A 15,439-nucleotide genomic window follows, 5' to 3' on the forward strand; every position below is an offset into this window, starting at 1 on the left:
TAGACTGCTGCCATTACAAGAAGGCAGATATTTGCCCCCAAGTGACTTTCCCTGAGTGACATAGGGTTAAGAGTTTCAGTTCCGAAGATTATTTCTTGGTTGCTTTGTATGTCCCTCCCCCACAGTATAACCCCTGCTTTCACTGTAATTGATGTGGGTATAATTTGTGGAGAAGGGGAAAAACAAATCGTTTAAATAGGGATACAGGTGGACCCATTGCAACAATGAGATGTACAAGTCGTTATGTGGAAAACAAACTTTACGGGCTGGGAAGGTGGCTCAGTGGTAGAGTGCTTGCCTTGCATGCATGAGGTCCTGGGTTCGATTCCTCAGCACCACATAAACAGAAAAAGCCAGAAGTGGCGCTGTGGCTCAAGTGGTAGAGTGCTTGCCTTGAACTGAAGAGCTGAGAGACAGCGCCCAGGCCCAGAGTTCAGGTCCATGACCGGCAAAAAAAAAAAAAGAAAACAAACTTTACAACTTTGGTGGGGGGGGGGGGAGCGGGGAGGATTGGGTGGGTGGGGGGCATGGGGAGGATGGGAAGGGATGGGAAGGGGAAACAGAGGAGGCTACAATGCTTGATAAGAAATGTGCTCATTATCTTGCCCATCTAATTGTAACATTTTCACAATTAAAAAAAAAAAAAATGAGTTTCAGTTCCGAGGAAAAACCATATAATGTCCCAACCAACCAGTTCTTTAGAGCCCAGGGCGAAACTTGCCCTGCATACTGTTGGCCCAGGTGTGACACATAACCGTTTGTGGTCAAGCTATGGAACAAGGATAAAGCTTGCTTTAAATGTTAATCAATCATGTAATTTCTTATGTAAAAGTTCCTTAAAGTTGTTGATTCAATACTATAAAAAACTATGCTGATTCTATGCTCGGGGCCTCTTAGCCTCACCGGTAGCCGAATGCACAGAGGACCAAGCTCAAGTTTGCAATAAACGACTCTTTGCCGTTTGCATTGATCGTGGTTTCTGGTGGTCTGTGAGGGAGCATCCGAAACTGGGTACTTCAACAGGTGGATGAATTAAAGTCAGCTGAGCTCTAAGTCCAGCATATCTACTCAGCAACCAACACCTTAAGGAAAACAACAATTAGCCAAAGTGTTCCCTGGTCGCTACTTCTAAATCCTGTATGTGTCTGATAATCGCCATTCCTGTCTCATAGTTACCATCAGAACAGCACAATTTCCAGTGCAGTGTGTTTTCTTATTATTTATTTCGGAGAATCCCGGTAAGAGCGTCATTTCCTTTTCCTCAGGTCCACAGAGGAACCCGGTGGAGCTGAGCCAGTCCTGGGCCCCGGGTTGGGTTGTAGATAGGGAGGGTGATACTAGTGGAGAAAATGTCTGCAGGAAGACCAGAAGTACCAGCCTCGCTTGCTCTGGCCATGTCCTGGCCAGGTCGTCGGGGCTCACTGCTGCGGGGTCAGGTCCTCAGCTCTGGCCGGCTGTCCCCGCAACTCTCGGCCTCCGCGGCCCGCGAGGCTTCCCGGACGACCCTAAAGGGCGCTCCGTGGCCGGGCACCACCACGTCCGCGGCGCCCAGGACCCTCTTTCGGCTCTGCTCCTGGGCCACGGGGTCCTCGCTCAGCGCCTGCCACGTGTCCTCGTCTCCGTCGCGCTCAAACACGTCTCCCGCCAGCACCACGGTGCCCAGCTCGGTGCCCGCCACCGCCACGCTCACGTCGCGCCGGCCCGCGTGGCCCGGAGTGGCCCACACCTCGAGGCCGGGCCCCAGGCGCAGGGGCCGCTCCTCGCGCAGGTCGTGGGGCAGATAGCGGCCCCCGGGGAGGCAGAAGTCGTGCGAGACCAACAGAGCCGCCTCCGGAAACAGCCCCAGGTTCCCGACGTGATCCGAGTGGCCGTGCGTCCCCACCACCAGAGCCACGTCCCCCGGGGCCACGCCCTGGCCCGCCAGGGCCCCCAGCAGCGCCTCCCGAGCCCAGGGGCCCCCGGTGTCCACCAGGATGGGGCCCCGCGCCGCCGCCTGCAGAGCGGCCTCCGCGCCGCCGTCCGCCGACAGCGCCGCCCGGTGGCCGGGGGCCGGGGGCCAGGACCGAGGCAGCACTAGCGTCACCGAGCCGTCGGCGCGCACCACGGCGCCCGCCCCTTCGGGCTCGGCGTAGCCCCGCAGCAGAACCACCACCGAGTAGGAGTCGCCGGGCACCAGCCAAGGGGGCTCGGCCCCACGCAGCGGCTCCGTCCTCACCACGATGCTCATGGCTGGGGAGAGAGAAACGGGGGCCGTGGGCGACCGCCCGGTCCGTCCAGTCCCCGCCGCTCACCCAAGTGGTACTTTTTCCAGTCTCAGCTCTGTGCCATCCCCCTCTCTGCCGGCGGAGATGGTATCGCCTGCCCCGCCCCTCCGCGCGGCCCCGCCCCTCTGCGTGGCCCCGCCCCTCCGCCCGCGGGTCAGAAGCTCGTCTCGCCGGTCTCGTGCAGGTGGCGGGTCGCCCCTCTCCCGCCACCCTCCAAAGAATGTTCTTTTTCTTTCTTCCAGCCCTGTCTGCCATTTACCTCGTACCTAGTATCGCCTCGGTGACTTGGCGCCAGGAGCGCGGCGAGATGGTAGGATGTTTGTCCTCCGCGAGCTCCCGTAAACCCAACATGGCGGCCAGCACGGCGCCACGTCCGTCACTCTACTTCCGGCGGCGCACCCCGGCCGCCAGCACCCCCGAGCGGACGTCCGCCCCGCGACCCCGGGCAGCCCCACCGGGCGGCGGGACCGCAGGACACCGCTGGCTAGCGGGTGGGTCCGAGCCAGCCGCCCCATCGCTCGGGTCTGCCTCACCTGCTCGCTCTGTGTGCACGGCCCAGCTGATTTTTTTTATTAAGTTTAATAGCGCGCTAGAAAACATGGCACTTTTGTGAATATGAAGTAGACAGGTATGTGTCCCACCCGACCTGGCAGCATCGCTTCACCCTGGGTCCAGTCTAGCTGGTTTATGAGGCCTTAGACGCAGGCATTGTGTATGTAGGTCATAGAGAATGTTCTGACTTCTTTCTTACCAGGGTCGAAAACCAGATCCCTTAAGGGGCCTTTCCGTCCCTTGCCACGGTGAGCTCTGGATAGGGGTGAAGAGCTGTCTTATGTACTGGGTACAGCTTCAAGACTTGTCACCTCACACGCCTGTCAATTCATGGGGCAGGATGGCAGGCGGAGGGCTAATCTATGAAGGCAAGCCGTGGACTACCTAGTGCTCCCACCTTCCCACAGTCCTGAACCCGCAAGACCCTGCCCGAGATCAGGTGGGACAGAATAATCACCAGCCTGAGGGTGTGGGGGCCTTCACACAACCACCCATAAAGCCATGGGACCCGGAGAGGTCAGACTTCTGAGTGTTCTCCATGACCCCTCTTCCAGGGGCAAAAAGGCAAGGGTCAGAGATCCTCTGGGTCATGCTTGGGATGGCCCGGTGTCTTGGTCATTTCTTCTTCCTCTTCCTCCTCCTCCTCCTCTTCCTCTTCTGCATTTTCTTGTCCATCTGTAGTCTTCTCTTTTCCAGTCCAAGTTTCCTGTAGACATGCTTGGTGGGATGAGAGCAGATAGTTGGAATCATGGCTTTGGGAACTAGGGGAAAGACTGTGGCCTGGCAGGAGAGAAGCCCAAACCCCACACTTACTGGTTTCAGCAGCTGGGAGCACATGGCCTTCACAGAGAAAATGCTGTAGGGGCTGTTCTTGATGGTGGAAGTACCAGTCTCCCACAACATCTTCAAATTCTTCCAGCATGGTTTCACACTGCTCAAGTGGAAGGGCACAAAGACCTTTTGTTCTGTTGGGCCTTGGAAACCCTCCTCTCCGCTCTTCATTCACTATATCCCAATGCTGACTGATGTCAGACACAGGTAGCCAGGAGGTTAAGCTTGGCTTACTAGATGTGTGATCATCACTCAGCAAACCTATACCAGCACCTGCTCTAAGTAGGTTATTAAGCTGCATCTGAACTCCCCACCTATAAAATGGGAAATGGTTGTCATACCCTACACCATGGGAGGCAGTTGTGAGGATAAAAATGGGACAGCAGCTGGGAAGCATGTGGTCCAGAATCTAAGAGATTATCAACCTCCAGTATTATTTCTTTTTGGTGCTGATACTGGGGCTTGAACTCAGGGGCTGGGCACTGTTCCTAAGTTTTTTAGCTCAAGGATTGTACTCTACCACGTAAGCACACTTCCACTTGTAGCTTTTTGCTGGTTAATGTAGATAAGAGTCCCACATTACTGTGTCCGCTGGCTTAGAACTGCTATCAGATCTCAGCCTCTTGAGTAAATTTACAGGCATGAGCCACTGGTGCCTGGCAGTATTCTTGATGTACTTGGATATACTCTTTTTTGTTACTGGTTGTGGGGTTTGAACTCAGGGCCTGAGCATTGTCCCTGAGCCAGTTTGTGCTCAAGGCTAATACTCTACACTTGAGCCACAATGCCGTTCTAGTTTTTGAATGGTTAACTGGAGATAAGAGTCTCATGGGGACTTTTCTTTCTGGGCTAGCTTCAAACCACAATCCTCAGATCTCAGCCTCCTGAGTAGCTAGGATTACAGGTGTGAACTGAGCCACTGGCACCCGCTACTTCAATCAGTGGCACAGCCCTCATCCCGCCCATTCTCCCTGCTCAGAGGTGGACATCCATATGGTCAAATCCCCTTCCAAGTTCCCTTTTCACCTCTCTAGGACAGTGTGGTATCATATCTTACCTGCTTCTTGAGGAATGTGACCTCCACGCTAGGCTCATCCCACAGCTCCAAAGGAATCCCCAGATCCACTTTCACTCCCTTTTGCACTAGGCCCTTCAGGGTTGCCATGGTCTGACTCTGACCCTGAGGGATGGAGAATTTGGTATCAGCCCAGACCATCACCCCACCTCTTCCTTCCCCTTCCATTTATCTCAGTTTTGTCAACTCCTGGAGACTCAGGGGTAAGATCCTTGAGGGTGAGATGAAGGAGTCCAATTGTAACAAAGGGATACACCACAACTTGGGGAAAACAGGCAGATATTCCCCTTAAGGATGTCAGGGGATATAAATCTTTGCTTCAGAGAATCAGAGTCGTTCCTTGGGGAAGGATCTGACCTTGGCATATCTCAGTGATCCCTTGCGTTCAGCATGAACACTATAATCCAGGATCCGCTCACATAAATTCTCCAAGGCCTCTTCTAGCCTTGTCTCTCTGTAAGAGGAAGAGAAATAAGACTCTGTTGCTTCAGGAACTTGCAAGACTCATGGAAGGTTTCATGGAGGGTTGGAAGGCAGATGAGCACAAAGAAGGACTCACGAAACACTATAAGGCACATGTTTCTTCCTCTTGCCTGTGTCTAGCACCTGCCCCAGCTCTAGCACCTCTCGAGAACGGCCTGTGCGACTCAGCTCCTCCTGCAGCTCCCTGCTCAGCAGCTTACACACTAATAGTGAGAAGAGATGTTGAAGGGGATGAGAAATACAAATGAACATATCACCAGTTCATCCTGCAGCAGATCATGCCAATTCACACTGAAGCCAGACTGACTGGGTTGGAATCCTGACTCAGCCTCTCAGTAGCTGTGTAATAATTGTGCTGTGTGTCAGTTTCTTACTTCTATAGTAATTTTTTCATAGTGGTGTGATGTGGACTTAACGTATGTAAAATCTCTAGAATAGTGTCTGGCACACAGTGGACACTAAAAAAAAAAGATGAAGAGAATCATAATATGAAGAAATGCAAAATTCAAAGGTCGTGTGTGTGTGTGTGTGTGTGTGTGTGTGTGTGTGTGTGAACTGGGGCTTGAACTTAGGGCCTGGGCACTGTCCCTTAGCTTTTTTGCTGAAAGCTAGCACTCTACCAGTGGAGCCATAGTTCCATTTCATCATTCAGCAGTCACTGCTAGGGGCAGTAAAATGAAGCCAATGCTGGGAGACAAGTCCCAGAAATTCTTACCTCCTATTGACCAGCAAAAAAGCCCGAAAGAGAGATGTGGTTCAAGTGGTATTGCACCAGCTTTGAGCAAAATAAGGAAGACTTTGAGCAAAATAAGTCAAGCAAGGCCTGAGGCCCTGAGTTCAAGCCCCACAGTAGGAGCACAAAAAATAAAATAAAAATGAAGTAGCACTTCCTACTAGGCTTTGGTTTCCATTACTGTCTATCCCACTGTCCAATACATACCATGTGACCTGGCATATAGTAACTCCCAAGAAAAGAAATGGCCCATCCAGAAGTAACAAAGAGGAGCTGGGAATGTGGCTTAATGGTAGAGTGCTTGCCTTGCATGCATGAAGCCCGGTTTGATTCCTCAGTACCACATACACAGAAAAGGCTGGAAGTGACATGGTTGCTCAAGTGGTAGAGTGCTAGCCTTGAGCACAGAGAGGCTCAGGGACAGTGCCTAGGCCCTGAGTTCAGGGCTGGCAAAACAAAACAAAAAACAGAAAGCCAGACATAAGTGGCTTATGCCTGTAATCCTAGCTACTCAGGAGGCTGTGATCTGAGGATCTCAGGTCAAAGCCAGCCTGGGCAGAAAAGTCTGTGAGACTCTTATCTTCATAAACCACCAGAAAACTGGAAGTGGTGCTGTGGCTCAAGCGGTAGAGCATTCGCCTTGAGCTGAAGAGCACAGGGACAGCGCCCAAGCCCAGAGTTCAAGCCCCACGACTGACAATAAATAAATAAAGTACCAGTGATTCATGCCCATATCCCAAGTTTCTCAGGAGACAGAGATCTGAGGATTGCAGTTCAAATTCAGATAGTTCAGGAAAAACCAAGAGTCTCTTTCATCTCCAATTAATCATCAAAATGCCAGAAGTGAAGGTGTAGATCAAGTAGTAGTTGAAAAAAAAAAAAAAACCAGGCAAGATCACAGGCCCTGAGTTCAAGCCCTCATACATACATTTAAAACAATGGTTTGGAACTGTACACACTGCTATTCAATGATCATTTTACTTTAAAAAAAAAAAAGGCACATAAGAAATTAAAGGAAGCAACAGAGGAAGCACGGGACATCTCTCCTTTGCTCTCCTGTTAACACAGCCAGGAAAGATGTTGCTTACTGCAAAATCCATTCAATACACACCCTGTCCAGAGCCTCACGCAGATGGAGAACTTGTAGTGTAGGGCCTCTCCGCCTCTGGCTTTAGGAGCTTGCAGTGCTGATCAGGTTAGTCACCCTCAGATCCCCTGAGGGGGGCAGGTAGCTTGTAATTTCCTAGCGTCTCCGCTAAGGCGGGGCGCAGGATGTCTACAAGATACGAGCCTCACCCCCTCCCGAGAGGCTCCCTAGATTTACGTCCGGTGGGTAACACTGGGGGATACCCACTGAAGATGATCGGTAAAGTGGTCCAGGGCCGGCGGAGTCTGAACTACATGCCCCACAATCCACTGGGACCCAAGCCTACAAGAAAAAGCGGGCTCCTCCGGGACGAGACGTGGGAAATGTAGAGCCCACACTTTGGGGGTTGGTGCTGCGCGCCTCCTCCCTGGGTCCCATTCCGATCCCGCCACGCTCCATCGGAACCTCCCTCAGGACTTCCGGGAGATGGGTGGACACCCTCCCTTCCCGCCCCCCCTCCCCACGCAGCCCATCACAGTCCAGTTCACCCGGCCTGGAGGAAAGAGCTTCATGTTAGATACCTTCGCATTTGCTAGGCAATCGTTCTGTGTCCTCGTCCTCCTCTTTTGGTGTCCCAGCCCCAGCACCGTACGCTGTCAAAATGAAAAGGAATATCCCCAACCGCACAGGTCCCATGGCAAGTCGCCGCGCACCAACAAACCACCTTTTGCTTCCCAACCAACTTCGGCAAGGAGCGGACCCTTTAAATCCAGAGGCGGTCTGCGCCGCCCTGGGAAAGGCCAGCGCGCGAGTCCTGCGCACGCGCAGAGCCAGCCCGAGGAGAGGGCGGAGCGTCGTGACTCCGGGCTTTCCCCGCCCGCCTCGGTTTTGTGGCGCCTCCACCAGGTCCTGGCTGCTAGGTAGTGAAGGCTACACGGAAGAAATTAAACAGGGGCGCTTTCTTCTTACGCGTAGCCGTAGAAAATAGTTGTTTGTTTAATGCTGAGCCGTGAGCGTGGGTGATTTATTCTGACTTGGGGCCGGGCAGGTGACTTGCTCTGGTTCTCTGCCAGGACCTGCGCTCGGGAGGGGGCGGGGCCAAGATGGCGCCCAGCGCCGGGTGAGCGGCGCTCTGGCAGCGGTGAGAGAATTTTTTACCGTCCGGGGTGTTTGGCTGGCGGGGGCGGATCTGAGGGAGGACCCGAGAGGGGACCCTCGGAAGGGTTCGTGTGAGGACTGGGGGGAGGACGGTGGGTTCCTGTGTCCGTGGTCGTGGGGACCCGGTGTGCGTCTGTAGTGGAAGGATGTTGGGGAAGATGATGGTTTGGTTCTGAGCCGTCGGGGCTCTTCCACCCGGTTCTCGGCCGGAGGAAAAATTGCACCGATGTGGCTGGTGGGAACTCTCCGCTGAGGAGCCGTGCTTCTCCTTCCCCTCCTCTGAGAAGCTCGTGAGGGGGTCGTGTTTTCTCAGCCCTCACTGCCAGAAGGTACCACAGGGCATTGAAGGATTGGTAGGAGTTCGCCAGAAAACTGGGGGACACTTGTTTCTTGTGTGCTCAGCACCAGACAAAAGAGTACGGGGCCCAATTAGCTGTGTTCCTGTAGGTAAGTCAGGAAGGGACACCCGGGATAGTTTGAAAACCTAATTTTCCTTCAGCCTTCCATCTTCCCATCTCCCCAGCCACCCAGTTGATCTTGCACTCCACTACACCAGGCCTTCCACTTTCCTTCTAACCACAGAGTAAACACCAAGCTTGGAGTTTCGGTGATCGTGGAAATGGTGTATTTATTGAGCACCTACCTCTTAAAGCCTTGTAATTCACTCATTTACTCAACAGTAAACACTCTACCACTTGAGCCATGCCTCCCTCCCCACACAGCCATTTTGCTTTTATTTTGACCAAGGCTCTCACCCAGGTAGGTGGGCTTTATAGGCTTTTGCCACCACTCCCGAGCCTCAAGTTACATTTTAACAGCATTGCCTTGGCTGCTTATAAGGAGTAGATGTAGGAAAATTTAAGACAAGTAGGAAGACCTTTTCAAGAGGTGTTTAGAGTTCTTGTCCAGATGTTGGTGATCTGATCCTAAGTGGAGGGATCATGTTGGATTACCTGGTGGATTTTATTTTATTTACTTATTTTGGATCCGGTCGTAGGGCCTGAACTCTGGGCCTGGGCGCTGTCCCTCAGCTCTTCAGCTCAAGGCTAGCGCTCTACCACTTGAGCCACAGCGCCACTTCCAACTTTTTCTTTTTGCTTATGTGGTGCTGAGGAATTGAACCCAGGGCCTTGAGCATGCAAGGCAGGCGCTCTACCACTGAGCCACCTTCCCAGCCCATACCTGGTGGATTTTAATGTGAGGCCTCAGATAAAGAATGAGTTGCTGGTTGGGAGACTGCAGGCAGGTGGCTAGATGAGGTCAGAAATTCAGTTTCAGTGAGGGGTGTGTGTGTGTTGGCAGCAGGGCCTAGAACTCAGGGCCTTGTGTCCTCACTTGGCTTTTCCCACTCAAGATTGGTGCTCGAACACTTGAGCCACAGGCCCAGCTTTTTGGTTGTTGTAGACTTTGCTGTCCTGGCTGGCTTTGAATGAGATTCTCAAATCTCAGCTTCCTAAGCAGCTAAGACGACAAGCATGAGTTACCAGTGATCAGCTAAGGGGAAGTTTTTAAGCTGTTTTTTTTTTTTTCTTTCTTTTGTCGGTCACAGGGCTTAGACTCTGGGCCTGGGCACTGTCCCTCAACTGTTCAGCTCAAGGCTAGCACTCTACCGCTTGAGCCACAGCACCACTTCTGGTTTTCTAGTGGTTAATTGGAGATGAGAATCTCACAGACTTTCCTGTCTGGGCTGGCTTTGAACCGTGATCCTCAGATCTCAGCCTCCTGAGTAGCTAGGATTATAGCTACTGGCACCCAGTGAGCTGTTTCTTTTAAAAAAAAAAAAATCTCTTTTGCCTGTCCTATCTCCAGATAGGATCTCCATCTCTCCACTCTTGTATGGCAGTATCCTTCCAGGGAGGGGAGGAGGTGCTCCAGCATGGCTGAGGAAAAGAAGCTGAAGCTCAGCAATACTGTGCTACCTTCGGAATCAATGAAGGTCGTGGCTGAATCCATGGGCATTGCTCAGATTCAGGAAGAGACCTGCCAGCTGCTGACAGATGAAGTCAGCTACCGCATCAAGGAGATTGCCCAGGTAACTAGGCCCTTGTCCAGCTGTGCTTCCTATTGAGGATGTTTCCTGGGCTCACTTCTTCCTGGGAGTCTTGGGTTGACATCTGTGCCCCTGACTGCCCCCTTTTTCCCTAGGATGCTTTGAAGTTCATGCACATGGGGAAGCGGCAGAAGCTCACCACCAGTGACATTGACTATGCACTGAAACTGAAGAATGTAGAGGTGATTGGGAGGGAGAAGAAGGGGCAGGAGACTGAGATGGAAGTAGGGTGGTAAGGTGCTATCCTCCTAGATGCTGCGATTTCCTTCAGCCAGGTCTCTCTGGACTACTTTTCACACCGTATGTGTGTCTCCCTCTTTCTTCTGACACAGCCGCTGTACGGCTTCCATGCTCAGGAGTTCATCCCTTTCCGTTTTGCCTCTGGTGGCGGCCGGGAGCTCTATTTCTATGAAGAGAAGGAGGTGGATCTGAGCGACATCATCAATACCCCTCTGCCTCGTGTGCCTCTGGATGTCTGCCTCAAAGGTTGGGGGTGGGGAGATGAAGAGCAAGATAGCAGGGAGGAGGGAAAGGAGGAGCAAGGTGTGTGGGTGTGAAGACCACCCTCCCTCCATCCCCATGAGAGTCCCTGGTGCATGCCACAAAGGGGACCAGGAAGGAACATACACATTCCTTACTACGGAGCAATGCACTGGCATCTGTGTCCAGCAACTCAACTTGACGCCTTCCTTCCTCACAGCTCATTGGCTGAGCATCGAAGGCTGCCAGCCAGCTATACCAGAGAACCCACCCCCAGGTAACTTCCACACCCAGGGCTCTCCAACCCCATCCTTTACACCTGCCCCCCACCAACTCATCACTCCTGCTGTGACTGCTTCTCCAATCAGCTCCCAAAGAGCAGCAGAAGGCTGAGGCCACAGAACCCCTCAAGTCAGCAAAGCCAGGCCAAGAGGAAGATGGACCCCTGAAAGGCAAAGGTCAAGGGGCCACCCCAGCAGATGGCAAAGGTCAGTACCCAAGCTATACCTCTCCTGATTCTTATCCCAGAGCCAGCTGGTCTTGTTTTATTTATTTTTATTTTTGCCAGCTAGGGCTTGAACTCAGGGCCTGAGCTCTGTCCCTGAGCCTCTATGTGCTCCAAGCTAGCACTGTACCACTTGAGCCACAGATCCACTTCCAGCTTTTTCTGTTTATGTGGTACTGAAGAATTGAACCCAGGGCTTCATGCATTCAAGGCAAGCACTCTACCACTAAGCCACATCCCTACCCCTGAAATTTTTTTTTTTAACTAAAGGTTAATATTCTTCCGCTTGTGCCACAGCTCCATTTCTAGTTTTTTGTTGGTTAATTGAAGAGTCTCATGATTTTCCTGAACAGGCTGGCTTGAACCTCAGTCCCCAGATCTCAGCCTCCTGAGTAGCTAGGATTTATAGGTGTGAACCACCAGTGCCCTACATTCATTTTTGTTTGTGTTTTTGTGGTGGTCCTAGAGTTTAAACTCAGCACCTTACAGGCAGGCGCTGTACCACTTGAGCCACACTCCTAGCCCGATTGTCATTTGTGTCACGCGCAGTCAGGGCCAGAAGGAAGAAGAAGACTGATACTGAGCCCTCTTCTAGAGCTTTCCTTTTCAAACCTGTGTTCCCCAATTCCCAACAGGGAAGGAGAAGAAGGCACCACCCTTGCTTGAGGGGGCTCCTTTGCGCCTGAAGCCCCGTAGCACTCATGAGCTGTCCGTGGAACAGCAGCTGTATTATAAGGAGATCACAGAAGCTTGCGTGGGCTCATGTGAGGCCAAGAGAGCGGTGAGCACCCCCACTGCCTGCTCTTGTCCTAAGACCCTTCTGGTAGCCCTGACAGATTCTGCCTCTCAATACCTACCCTCACCTGATTGGCTGTCCTCCTCCCACAGGAAGCTCTGCAGAGCATTGCCACAGACCCAGGGCTCTATCAAATGCTGCCACGATTCAGCACCTTTATCTCAGAGGGGGTGAGAGAACCAGGAAGGCCAAGGGGTATGGGGACGGGGAGAGGAATCTGAGGGAAGTGTCCCTGAGGGGTATCCCCGCTTATAATTACACTTCTCCCCTCGGAAGGTCCGTGTGAATGTGGTGCAGAATAACCTGGCTTTACTCATCTACCTGATGCGCATGGTTAAAGCACTGATGGACAACCCTACACTCTATCTAGAAAAATATGTGAGTGGCTTTGCGCGCCTTATCTTCCCAGGGTCAGGAGACTCTGCTGCCACCCACAGGGAGTGTGGGCCAGCACCAGCCCACCTCTCTGCTCTTCTTTAGGTGCATGAGCTGATCCCAGCCGTGATGACCTGCATCGTGAGCCGACAGCTGTGCCTGCGACCTGATGTGGACAATCACTGGGCTCTCCGGGACTTTGCTGCCCGCCTGGTGGCCCAGATCTGCAAGCATTTCAGCACAACCACTAACAACATCCAGTCCCGCATCACCAAGACCTTCACCAAGGTGAGTCCCGAGCATGTGATTGTCAGCTGTTTCATGTCACCATCCTGAGTTGTCACCAGGACAGTGAAAACTTTACCCAACCAGTGGTGGGACTGTAGAGGAAATAACACCTAGAACACCTAGAACAAAGGGACCAGGAAATTGGACTGGTGGGTGGGGTTGTAGGGACTTAATACTTGTACATCTCAATAAATTTTACTGATATTTTTATGTGTGTCTGCTGGTCTTTGAACCACACCTCCACTTCCTTTACTTACTTGGGCATTTGGTTATTTGGTGTTTGATGAACTCAGGGCCTGGGCACTGTCTCTTAGCTTCTTAAGGTTAGCACTCTAGCACTTAAACCACAGCTCCATTTCCAGTTTTCTTGTGCTTAGTTAGAGATGAGTCTCACAGACTTTCCTGCTGGGACTGGTTTTGAACTGTGTTCCTCAGATTTTAGCCACTGGAGTAGCTAGGATTATAGGCATGAATCCATAGCTTCTAGCTTCTTAGTGATTTTTTTTAAGGATAGAGCATTTGTCGAAGATACGTGTCTTTAGCAGTTAGCCTTTCCAGACCCCGTCATCTGGGTTTATTTTCTTCCTTACAGAGCTGGGTAGATGAGAAGACTCCGTGGACAACACGCTATGGTTCTATTGCAGGCCTCGCAGAGCTAGGACATGACGTGAGGTCCCAGGGAGAACTGAGGGAGGGAGGCAGTCTGTCTCCCCAACAGAGGGCACTCCTGTCCTCCACACCCTCAGACTCCTGGTAACCCGTGGCCCTGGCTTCTCCCCTAACTTTCCAACAGGTGATTAAGACTCTGATCCTGCCACGGCTGCAGCAGGAAGGGGAGCGAATCCGCAGTGTCTTGGATGGCCCTGTGCTTAGCAACATTGACCGAATTGGAGCTGACCATGTGCAGAGCCTCCTCTTGGTGATTGGAGCCCCTCTCCTGCCCCACCTCCTTTCTTCCCCCCAACACATAATTTCAGTGCTTAGTAAGCATCTAGCACATTTTATTCACTTATTTCCATATGATTCCAAATACTCTTTGGAGGCCAGGGTGGTTTGTGAATAGAGAAGCAGGCACAGATTGGCTGAGTGAGTCTTAATGCTCAGCCTGTGACTTCAGGACTGTACTGCCCCAGTCTCAGGCTTCTGCATTACAGCTCTGCCTGCTGTGCAAGGCAGATGTGCACCCTAGAGATAAAGTCCTGTTGGTGATAGCAGGTCTTCCTCACCCCTCTTCACCAGCCTGGGGTATTCCTCACATACACTCAGTCCAGCAGTGTGGCCTCCAGCAGGGATGATAGGTAAGCTTTGACCCTGCTCCGTGCCAGCCCTCCCTCTTTGCCTTCTCTGTAGAAACACTGTGCCCCGGTTCTGGCTAAGCTGCGCCCACCACCTGACAATCAGGATGCCTACCGGGCAGAATTTGGTTCCCTTGGGCCCCTCCTCTGTTCCCATGTGGTCAAGGCCCGGGCCCAGGCTGCTCTGCAGGCACAGCAGGTCAACAGGACCACGCTGACCATCACTCAGGTCAGCCACCCAGGTGGGGAAAGGGGGAGGAAGTGAGAAGGATCCCCCAGATCTAGGCACGTGCAGGCCCTGAGTCAACACTTCTGGGAGTCTGGGTCCCCTCAGTGAAGGATGCCCCAACCCCAAGAACTATAGAGCAAGAGCCACCCACGTCTCCCCTCCAGCTCTTCTTTTTGCTTAGTTGTCATCGTCTTGCCTCTTTTCCCTCCAGCCTCGGTCCACACTGACCCTCTCACAAGCCCCTCAGCCTGGCCCTCGGACCCCCGGCTTGCTGAAGGTCCCTGGCTCTATAGCACTGCCTGTCCAGACACTGGTGTCTGCACGGGCCGCTGCCCCACCTCAGCCATCCCCTCCGCCAACCAAGTTTATTGTAATGTCATCCTCCAGTGCCTCCTCCACCCAGCAGGTAGGAGCTGGGTATGGGGAAGGAGATATGGGGAAGTGGAAGTGCCCTAGGTTGGTTGCCTCAGAGTGTAGCCCTGTCCCTTCAGGCCCAAGTCGGGAGATGGAAATGCCACTGGCCAGGGTCTCCTGGGACTGCAGCTGGCTGGGGATGGAAACTAACCTTTCTTGGGGGGGTGGGGGGTGCAAGAGTAAGAAAGAGTTAACTACAGAGACCTGGAAAAGATGTAAGGGCTTAAGGGGGAACAAGTATGCTGTCAGCCCCAGGCCTGGGTGGCACAGCCTTCCTCTCTCCCTAGGTCCTCTCCCTCAGCACCTCAGCCCCTGGTTCAGGCTCCACCACTACCTCTCCTGTTACCACCACGGTGCCCAGCGTGCAGCCCATCGTCAAGCTCGTCTCCACTGCCACCTCTGCGCCCCCCAGCACGGCCCCCTCTGGTCCTGGCAGTGTCCAGAAGTACATCGTGGTCTCACTTCCTCCGACGGGGGAGGGCAAAGGAGGCCCCCCTTCCCACCCTTCTCCAGTCCCTCCTCCATCCTCCTCCCCCTCCCCACTTGGGGGCAGTGCTCTCTGTGGCGGAAAGCAGGAAGCTGGGGACAGCCCCCCTCCAGCTCCAGGGACTCCGAAGGCCAATGGCTCCCAGCCCCCTGGATCTGGCTCCCCTCAGTCTGTTCCGTGACTGCACCACTGGTCTGCTGACCTCATGCACGGATTCCTGCACATGCGCGCCAAGTGGGAGGGAGTAGGCCTCTTCCCTCACTTGACTTTCTTTTTAGATACTGTACAGTCGTCAGCTCCTCAGAATAAAAGTTTGATTTGTAAGTTCTGAGCCTTC

At 53.0% G+C, this 15,439-nt stretch overlaps 3 protein-coding genes across 6 annotated transcripts; 1 reads left to right on the top strand and 2 right to left on the bottom strand.

Annotated features, from left to right (window-relative positions):
• Window positions 1-1,204: 1,204 nt before the first annotated feature.
• On the bottom strand, window positions 1,205-2,607 carry Mblac1 (metallo-beta-lactamase domain containing 1). Its single transcript, XM_042686621.1, has 2 exons — window positions 2,531-2,607; window positions 1,205-2,229 (listed from the first exon to the last, which is right to left on the bottom strand). Exon 2 carries the CDS (start codon window positions 2,225-2,227, stop codon window positions 1,433-1,435), a length of 795 nt encoding a protein of 264 aa, XP_042542555.1. The 5' UTR covers window positions 2,228-2,229; window positions 2,531-2,607; the 3' UTR covers window positions 1,205-1,432.
• Window positions 2,608-2,811: 204 nt separating this feature from the next.
• On the bottom strand, window positions 2,812-7,833 carry Cnpy4 (canopy FGF signaling regulator 4). Its single transcript, XM_042686622.1, has 6 exons — window positions 7,607-7,833; window positions 5,282-5,408; window positions 5,080-5,176; window positions 4,705-4,827; window positions 3,630-3,747; window positions 2,812-3,533 (listed from the first exon to the last, which is right to left on the bottom strand). The coding sequence occupies exons 1-6, from the start codon at window positions 7,719-7,721 to the stop codon at window positions 3,388-3,390; spliced, it is 726 nt and encodes a 241-aa protein (XP_042542556.1). The 5' UTR covers window positions 7,722-7,833; the 3' UTR covers window positions 2,812-3,387.
• A 92-nt stretch (window positions 7,834-7,925) lies between these two features.
• Window positions 7,926-15,426, top strand: Taf6 (TATA-box binding protein associated factor 6). 4 transcript variants are annotated; one of them, XM_042686614.1, is made up of 15 exons: window positions 7,926-7,945; window positions 9,993-10,215; window positions 10,329-10,415; window positions 10,566-10,719; window positions 10,934-10,990; window positions 11,082-11,201; window positions 11,854-11,999; window positions 12,107-12,184; window positions 12,291-12,392; window positions 12,495-12,677; window positions 13,270-13,344; window positions 13,471-13,596; window positions 14,028-14,201; window positions 14,413-14,607; window positions 14,903-15,426. In XM_042686614.1, the coding sequence occupies exons 2-15, from the start codon at window positions 10,060-10,062 to the stop codon at window positions 15,281-15,283; spliced, it is 2,034 nt and encodes a 677-aa protein (XP_042542548.1). In that variant the 5' UTR covers window positions 7,926-7,945; window positions 9,993-10,059; the 3' UTR covers window positions 15,284-15,426. The 4 variants fall into 4 exon arrangements, with proteins under 4 accessions (XP_042542548.1, XP_042542545.1, XP_042542544.1 ...); XM_042686611.1 differs by lacking the exon at window positions 7,926-7,945 and adding an exon at window positions 8,081-8,166; XM_042686610.1 differs by lacking the exon at window positions 7,926-7,945 and adding an exon at window positions 8,107-8,275.
• Window positions 15,427-15,439: the final 13 nt, after the last annotated feature.

The sequence above is a fragment of the Dipodomys spectabilis genome, unplaced genomic scaffold (assembly GCF_019054845.1).
Source record: "Dipodomys spectabilis isolate Male_0828 unplaced genomic scaffold, ASM1905484v1 ptg000098l, whole genome shotgun sequence".
Lineage (NCBI taxonomy): Eukaryota > Metazoa > Chordata > Mammalia > Rodentia > Heteromyidae > Dipodomys > Dipodomys spectabilis.